We start from the raw sequence: 9544 nt of genomic DNA, 5'->3' as shown, positions 1-9544 counted from the left end.
ATTACAGTGGTATGTACCAACAGTGCTCGTATTATTGTCATGAGAAAAAAATCATATCAGAGCCAATAAAAATAATGACGTCATCAATTTGGCCCCCAAAAAATCAGATTTAGAATTCTTTAATGCCCATATATCAACATTCGTTACGGCTCCATTCGTTCTTAATTCATTAATAAGAAAACAGTGGAAGGTCAAAATGCCAATTTAGCCAACCGAGATACCTTAAGCTGTTGCATGACCTGAAACTACATAAAAACAGGCAAAGTCTAAACCCCAAAGAGACGATTGAGAAGAAACTTACATCAATGACCATCAATAAGTAGAAACCCAACACTGGATGTGCCCACATGTGCCGCCCTCACTAACAATATGTTAGCTTTGCCATGACAGTAAGAAAACATGACTGGACACAAGCAAAGACATGACACACATCTGTCGACTTCCACCACTGACCACCAGACAAGCACTCACACTCACTCACAATCTGCTTTATCATCAAGCAGGGAAGACATAACATAGATTAGGGCAGAGTACATTCACCACTGAAAAGATGCCTCTAGATCCTGATAAATTACCTAAAAAATCTAGCAACTCAAGCCCCAGAACTCAAAGGATGAATCCATTCGTGAAATTTTCAAGTTTTTCTATAACTAAACAAACAAATAAACAAACAAACAAACAAAAAGGTGACAATCAGAAGTAGAATTTTTCAAAACCAGCAATAGAAGAAGTTACATGTATTACCAAATCATTGAAAAGGTTGAGCAGTCCATTCATAAATGCAAAGTTTCTTTGCAAAAAATAAAGAAACAAGCATACATGTACAAACACAGGGGTTTACGGAAAAGCCTGGGCCCAGCAGGCTAGCCAGCAGGCTAGCCAGGCCACCCTTTTTGGGCCCCAAGGCTATGGATGGGGTTTGGGCCCATAATGGATTTTTTTAAACCTAAAACTGGGTAACCGATAATTCCAGTGCATGCAATGTGCATTGGACAGAAGGCAACAGTTTGGTCATATTCACGGAGCATTGGGGTTGGTCTACAGCAATGAACAATCAACATCCACAGGAACTCCCAGGTTTTAGTACATTTACTTTTCCTTTGACTATACTGTCAGTCATTCCTACAATACTTATAGTGGCTATCCCCCTCACATACAAGTTGACACATATAAACACATATTAAACATATGTATCCATTCCTGCATCCATGCTCACTGACACTTGATGGTGGAGACATCTGTTTCAAATTTGATGTTTTGGCAAACAGCCTCCACCCTAGGGTCCCAACTGTTGTCTTGGGTTACCACTGACCCAGTTTTTCCACAAGGAAAAAAAACAGATCTAGACAAAGGGCTGTCCTAGGTTTTAGCCTGTAATATTTACATGTATGTATTCATCTTGTGTGTAATAAAGATGATTTTAAACCATAAGAGGTTCAACCATCCTTTCTGTAGGCCTGACTGGAAGTATAACCAAAGGAAATACATTGTGTTCATATGTGAAATAACTGTGGATGCTGGTTGTTCATTGCTGCCTCCCCCTGTGGCCAAATGTGAAAAACAGTTACCTTCTGTACAATGCCCCCAGCAGCAGCAGTAGTTATCGTTACCCTGTTAGCTTTGAAAAATCCATTAGGTGCCAAACCCCCATTCATAGCCTTGGGGCCCAAAAAGGGGCTCAGAAAAGTCTGCTGGCTAGCCTGCTGGGCCCAGGCTTTTCCGTAAACCCCAAACACAGACAGCAATGGTTACGAACAAAAACAGTAATATCACGGTAAATATTTGAAAGGAATGTACAGAAAAAAACATTCAAGTTCACCTGAATGTCTGCCTCACAGATGCATTGGCTAGAAATAAATCCTCTTCTCACAAGTCAAGTTCTAAGTCACATCAGAGTATCTTACATGTATCTTCTGACTATCTGCCTGCTTCCCTGGGCCACTATCAAACTGATGATTCATCCGCAAGACCGCATAAGATCCCCAGTTACCATTAGGAAAACAAATTCTTCTGTCTTGTGAGCACAAGCCCAGCCTGAGTGCAAGTGTAGACTTGTCCCTAACCCTGCCTTTGGTTCAGCTAGCCAAGGTGTCAAGCAACTCAGGTTTCCAAGAGTCCAGCATGCCATCCTTGACCCCAGGTGACCCCGTCTCAAGGGTTGACTGCACTCTAAAGACGGCAGTTTTGCCACGTGCCCCGCTGGTATGTCTCCTAACAATGCCTCACAACCTGCTGCCTAGCAATCATCTAAAGCTGGAGGGGAGTTCTTATAGTATACAGAGCTCTAGCAATAAACAGAAACAGAACAACACCATGTAACCATTCACACACACAGTGGACACCACATGCGACCCTCCCCCTCCCCACTGCACTCTTCACTGTTGAACAAACACTGTTCTGTACATCCGATGTTCCCTTACCTCCACTGCAGTAAACCCGACCTGTTTCCTCGTCAACAGCGGCGCACATCTGAGGAACATATCCCCCCCAAAGTACTCAACCATCCATGGTGTCCGTGGCTGGCCACGTAGCTGGGAACAGCATGGCGGGAAAACACTCAGGCATAAGGGAGATCTCCCCAGAGATATCCTGATGATGACATCACAGGAAGCTGCTGCCATTGCATGCAAATGGAACAGGATGGGGGATTGGAGGGAAATAGCTATGACATCATCCACACACAGATAAAAGACAGAGGTTTTATGGACACAACAAAAAGTAGAGCAACTTTCATACTCAGGTTCAACCACAAACAAAATTAGAAATACAAATAAATCTATATTATCAGTCTACTAACTAAAGAATAAAGCATTTTATACCATAAGTATTATAAATAATAATAGAAATATCTTGATACAATAACTGGGCTAATCATGGGTTGAAGTGTCTTTCTGATGACACAAAAGCGTGTGTATTTGAGAAGATATTGCTTTCAGTTTGATATGTTGTTATGGGATGGCATACAGGTGGTGACGTCTTCAGTGTAACCTGATATCACAGGATGCCAGATGGGCCTCCTCAAGACCTGGGAACATCTAAACACACCATGCAGGTCAGAAATGTGCTGGCAGAAGTTCAATTTCAAAGCCTGACTTTGCTGGTACATGTAGCATTAAAGTTTTAATTAGTTTATCCATAGTGTAATTTATCAACACGGATCATCTTCTTTCTTGTAGACTTCTATTATAGTTGACTTTCTGTCAGTTTTTATCTCATTGATCAAGCTAGCCTGGTTGCCAAACCCCAGCCCGATCTCACGTATCTATCGTGCAGTACGAAAGATATTTGAGGTTGGGGTATGGTATCCAGGCTATGATCAAGCTTGCATTTAATCAAGACCACAGTTTGCACCCTACTCTGCATAAGCTAATGTTAGAAGGCAAAATTGTAAATGTTTTTTTCGGCCTTCTAGATCCAACATCTGCTTAGAGATTAGTAGCGGCAAGGAGGTTAACCTCCTTGGTAGCGGAGAGGACAGAAGAGGCTCGGGAGCTATGATTCAGCTGGATGCCAGGCTATCCAAATCTAACATCTGCTTGGAGATTAGCTGCCCTCCTGGGGTCCTTTGAAAAACCAATGTGACCACATGTGGAGCATGAATATTGAAACGAAATGGAAAGAGATGCTTATCATTAGCATCAGACAATGACAGCAATATTTCTGCCTCTGATAACCCAGTATACGTTTTTACACAGAGCAGAGAAATTGTTCAACCAAGGGTTGCACCACAGGGTGCACCCAAATATTTTCTTACATTTATGTATGGAAAGATATCAAAGTATATTAGTATACACCATATTTTTGACATCTACATTTTGTAAGTGTTAGAAAGATAATAAAGATGTCTGTCAGGGTACTTGTTTAAGAATTCGATAGCTTGTAACTTAATTTTATTATTAGGTTATTTAAGGTTATCACTTTAATTTAAGTGGTGCACCCAACAATTTGTTGGTGCACCCAATTTTTAAGCTGGGTGCACCAGTGCACCTAATCCCAAAAATGAATGTCGGGCCCTGCAGTTGCATGTATGCCCTGTCCAGTACTCTTGTCTTACTCGTAATTAGTACATGTGTAAATTGGTTTTGCTTACTTATTGATCTGCTTGTGTTTTTTTTTATATCTTTGTTTCTTTTAATTTAGTTCTATGATTTCGGCAACACATCAGAAATCACGATGATGAATTCTATAACTAACTTAATATTATGATATTTAGTTAGCATAAGCCTTCTTGGCTTCTTCTCATAAACAATTCTATGTGAACATTTGACCTTGACAATAACAACCCAGATGTCACCTAGTTAGTCCCTCTCCATGAGAAATTTAGTACTTCTGTCCAGTCTGGGTTTATTTTTGTAAAAGTATGGATCAAACTGCAATATTGTAACTGCACTTTAGACCATCGGTGCATACAGTTTACTTATATTCCCCATCTAATGATTCTATCTCAACAGAATTGACAAATGTCCAAAAAAATGGGGCACAGGGTCAGGTCAGAGGTCACATTATGGGGTCTATGGCTATAGCAGGAACTCTATGGAAATTATGCTGTTGACCTGATTCAATCTCCCTTGTCTGCCCATTTGTCTAACCAGGCCTGATGATCTCATTCGTTTTTCTTTACTTACTTTTATACAAGCCCCTACCTGTATGTACTACTGTAAATGCAGAAATGTTCGCGGTGGTTAATATATATATAGTCGCAGTTTTCACGGTGGCCACTTCACCACAAACATTTGTCCATTATAGTATGTGACTGCAATCTATGGCACTACCGCGAACTTAAAACCACCACGAACACTCCATTTTCCCGCTACCGCAAAAGCAAATCCCCGTGAACTTAAATGCATTTACAGTAGCAACCTACATACTACAGACACATAACAGTCTAGATACATTAAGCTGGAATGACCTGGTTGAGCATTCCAACTATGTTTTCCCAAGCCTCCTAGTCCTGGGATATTTTGGTCCTGACCTGACCTACTTAACTGACTGATGGACAGTAATGTTATTTAGGTGCTCTAACCTGCTGACCTCGGAGGCAGTACATCTAATGTATCTTCCTGTCATCTTCAAGCAGATGTTGGGAGGTACAGTTGTGACAGTTTATGATTGGAATCGAAGAGTTTATGACTGGGTTTCCGATCATTATGGGCTTAGCTATCAGATCAGAAACCATCGCAAATCTAGACCCGAACATCTGCTTGGAGATCTGTTTCTTCCCTTTCAGTCCTGGCATCTGTGTAAAACAAACTCCTGCTGTGAAGGCTTGGTGGACTCCTCCCTACTGATCTTATCTATCACAATTAAAGGAGCTCACAACTAATGAGAGGGTTTCTAAAACAGTAAAAGGTTCATCTTGTGTTGATGTAATTTGTACTGGTACTACATTTGAACTAAAACTGCTATTACCTTCGATGAAGGTTATATTTTGGGTATCATTTGTGTGTTTGTGTGTAGAAGACCAGCATAACTCAAGAACGCCTGGATGGATTGTATAGATATTCAGTATGTGGGTAGGTCTTGATGAGACATATAAACGATTAGATGTTGGGCCCTCTAGTGGCTTGTTAAGGTACTGTAGTGGAACTTCTGAGTTTTGACAACATGCATGTGATCTTCGTCTACAGCTGACCAGTGGGCAGTCACAGTAAATTGCACAATCATCCCCCCTGCCAGACTCTCCTAATCATGAACAATACAACATTAATGCCACCTGTCTGGTGTCTAATAGGAGAACAATATAGGAAACCCCAAGGGACCAACAGGCAGCCAGTAGGAACAAAATGTGGGGCAGGCCAAGCAAATCATCAATAGTTTACAGCACAATCTTTATACCAATATATACCAAACCAAGGCCATAACAATTCAATTTGTTGGTCTGAGAAGATCCCGAGCTGGAAAATAGACTGACAGGAAAGTTTGTACTGTAGTGTATGACCAATGGATGATTTAGTTTAAAATGTATTACGTACCATCTTTTCTTTACAGTTAACATTATGCTATTTGTCAGCTAGTAATGAGGCTTTGCTAGCGTATTTAGCCAAGCAATAAACTTCATTGTCACCAATCAATCGGGGAACAAACCATGCAAAAAGCAAACCAACTAATGCCATTTAGAACATATCAATCTCCTTTCCAAAGATGGTAGGATATATACAAATGTAGGATGCCCACTGCACACATTTCCCAAATTCTCAGGCTGGTGTCTCTGCTATCTGCTGACACATCGTCTACCAACACCCCAACACTTGCGCCATATCAACCCCAGAAAACCTCCTCAGTTCAAAAGCCACCATTACACCATGGTTCTGACACCATATTCCTAGTCTATATATAGAGCTGGTATTCTATCTCAGACTCTACTTACCACAGGAGAGAGATAAAAAATCTGTCCGGTTAGACTGGTGTTAGCCTCTACCAGGCTCCGCGGATCGGTGGTCTAATTGTGTGTGTGTCAACACGATAACCCTTGAGACCACTGGCGGATCCAGAAATTTGCTAAGGGGGGGGCGCGCACCATGACGCGGCCGAAGGCCGCGGCCGCGCAGCGCAAGCTGCGCGGGGGGAGAGCACGAGAGGGGGGTTCCCCCCTCTCGTTGGGGGGGTATGGGGGGCCTCCCCCGGAAAATTTATAAGAAATAGAGGCTATCTGGTGCATTTTAGAGCCATATCTGAGCAAATTTGAGAAGCAAACTAACACTAACTTTTTGTCATGTCTGTGGCTGTCTAGTTCACTTCAGGGACATCTTTTACTATTTTTAGCAACTACCACTGAGGACAAACCTAACGAAGGCTAGTTCCTCCTTCTTAATATTCATAAATGACGCCACGCTACACAAACAATATCGCAAAATTATTTGTACCTTGCTGCCGATTTGCCTTTCTCCGCGAAGCGGCTCGCGCTCCTATAAAATCGCATAGAAATCTCGTGGGATCTGAGTGGCTTGCCGGAGACGATTTTGAAAGTGTCTTACGCATTTGAAAATGCATACATTTCGGACTCTTTTTGCTTCTGCGGTGGCAATTGATGACGATTATTATATAAATCGGGGGGAAATGACAACAAAAACGTCAGCACGGTCACCGCGGCGACTGATCAGAACTGGAGTGGGGAGGGGGGTGTCGGCGCACGACGCCGATTTTCCCAAGGCGGGTTGCGTCCTTGGTCTCTCTATTAAAGCCGATGACGGACGATAGAAATCATCAGTTCATCAAAAATAATTAACTTCCGCTGATTTTCTGGAGATCTTACAAAATTTCCACGCTCTTTCTATATTTTTGAGCGCCGATTTTGGCTTACAGTGACCCACCAGTTTCTTGGGGAGAAATTGATGCGGCCGCGCTCCGTCCCCGGGCCTTCACCGTAAGTTTACGTGACTCAAAAGACCCATGGCCACTAGTAATTGCAAACTGCAAGTTTCTCTAAATAATTACCAGAAAATCTCCTTTCAAATAAGCGAATTAGTTTTATAACGTTGTCAATATTCTTGGCGTAACTTCCAAAGACCTCTAGTAGCCTTGGTTTATCTTGCCATTTTTTTTTTTTTTGCCAGCTGAAGGGGGAGGCGCGCGCGCGTGTTTAGGAAGCCCTGGTGGAGGCTAAAATTCTTTTACATAGCACTTCAGCAGCCTGACGTCATCTGTTATCACCATTGGAGTCAACCCTAAAGGTTCAGCATCCTGATTCTTGTGTCATGACGTTAAACCTACCAAACATCTAACTCAAATTACATGCACAAACCAACTGTTCAATTAAGCTTACAAAATCTACCCAAACTCTGCCCCATTTTGGGCTATCGGGATCAGATGGATTCTTGCCCCTCATTTGAGACCTCTGCATGCATATGGTTGTCTGACTTACTTGGCCAGCTGGTAATAAAACGGCAGTTTTGAGTGAATTATAGGATCAGCGGTATAAATAGCCTGGCTAGACAGATAGCGTACGAGATAACTTGCAGGGAATTTCTTGTAGGCCAAAATTATACGTAAAGCAACACTGAAGGACTTCAGTGACTATCCATTCTTTAATGTGTTAGATCTAAACTATTAGTTTACATGTCATTGCAATCATTGCCTTGTACATGTACATCTATATTACATACATGTACATGTATGTACACTCAGGGATGACTAGAGAGAAAAGAGTGAAATAAGTCACCAAGCGTTAAAAAACAAGGGTCAATTTCAACATGGAGTAGATAATCCTATTGCATGGAAACCACATTTGCGAGAATAACAATACTAACAGGAAACAAAAGATAATGGGACATATACGAGAGAGCTGATATCACAAGGACTGAAGCTCAGATCAGCCTGCAAACAACTTTCCAGGGATTCCTCTTGAAAAGGCATAAAACTCGATAAGATATAAAAAAAGTCCTTATAAATCTATAAACATCTTCTGTCATAAACATTGAATCTCTGCACATACCTGGAGATGTTGTCTGTGGTTGCTGACGTCCGAGACCCCCCGCGGAGCGTCGTCCTCGACTGCTACACTCAGCATCTCCAGCTGGTCGAACGTGTCCTGTAGCCATGTCTGAATCCCCCGCACCTCCACAAGCAGCGCGTCCAGCTGTCGGTCCGAGTCGTCACGGCTACGCTGTAACGTTTCCTCCAGCCTCTCGCGAAGCCGATCCCGGTCCAGGGCGGCCATCCTGGTTTAACTCCAGTCTAAAGCGTTGACGTAACTCCCTGGAGTTTGTAGTTTGAACTCTGTGTAAGGCAACAAATTATAACCAAATGTAAGTGAGAAATCCACAGAAAATCCTCAGGTTCCCATGAGCTTCACAGATAAGCCATCCTTGTCAAATTCTGAGTACTGTGAGTGTCGTAGTAGCCCGATACTACTTTCGCTCCCAGTGTAGTTTTGTTTTGTAACTCTGTAAGGCGACAAATTACGACCAATTGTAAGCGAGAAATCCTCAGAAAATCCTCAGCTTCCTTGACTCTTTACGGGAAAGCCATCAAGGTCAAACTCCGAGTGGCACAGCAAAGATTGGAACCTCCTTGTTTGTAGTAACTCCACTCTTGCTCTCTGTGTAGTTCTGTTTGGTACGTCTGAGAGGCAACAAGTTACTGTGAACCAGTTGTAAGACAGAAATCCTCACAAAATTCTGCACTCAAACTTCAGACAGCTGCAGGAAGGAAAAGCCATCCCAGGCAGAATTAAACTCTGGTGTCATGGGCTCATACAGCACAGGGTCTCCACTTTCCCAGTGTAGTTTTGTAGCTGACTGTAAGGTCAACAACTTACAGCCGATTGAGCAAGAGAAATCCTCTCGAAATCCTCAGCTTCCTACAAGCTACAGATACTGGAAAGGCTAAATCCTGGCAAAAGTCTGCGTTGCAGTAACTCCACTCTGTAAAGCAACAAATTACCATCAGTTGTGAGAGAGAAATCCTTGGCTTCCTACTGGTATACTAGCTCTACAATCTGCAGCTCTACATCTGACAGGGGTATGCTAACCTAATCTCCCGGTTGGGTATAACGGAATCTAACGGACCAAACGGCCACATGTGATGTGTCAGGAGGGCAGGGAAT

General features: G+C 42.5%; 1 protein-coding gene across 1 annotated transcript in view; it reads right to left on the bottom strand.

The window, feature by feature from the left end:
- Window positions 1-9544, bottom strand: part of LOC118423371 — an 84915-nt gene extending 75371 nt beyond the window's left edge. Inside the window, exon 1 of the mRNA XM_035831491.1 lies at window positions 8432-9544. Within this exon, the coding sequence (XP_035687384.1) occupies window positions 8432-8656 (225 nt within the window). The 5' untranslated portion in view covers window positions 8657-9544. The remainder of the gene's footprint in view (window positions 1-8431) is intronic.

The sequence above is a fragment of the Branchiostoma floridae genome, chromosome 1 (genome assembly GCF_000003815.2).
Source record: "Branchiostoma floridae strain S238N-H82 chromosome 1, Bfl_VNyyK, whole genome shotgun sequence".
Classification (NCBI taxonomy): Eukaryota; Metazoa; Chordata; class Leptocardii; order Amphioxiformes; family Branchiostomatidae; genus Branchiostoma; species Branchiostoma floridae.
This window is presented reverse-complemented; position numbering and strand designations above follow the sequence as displayed.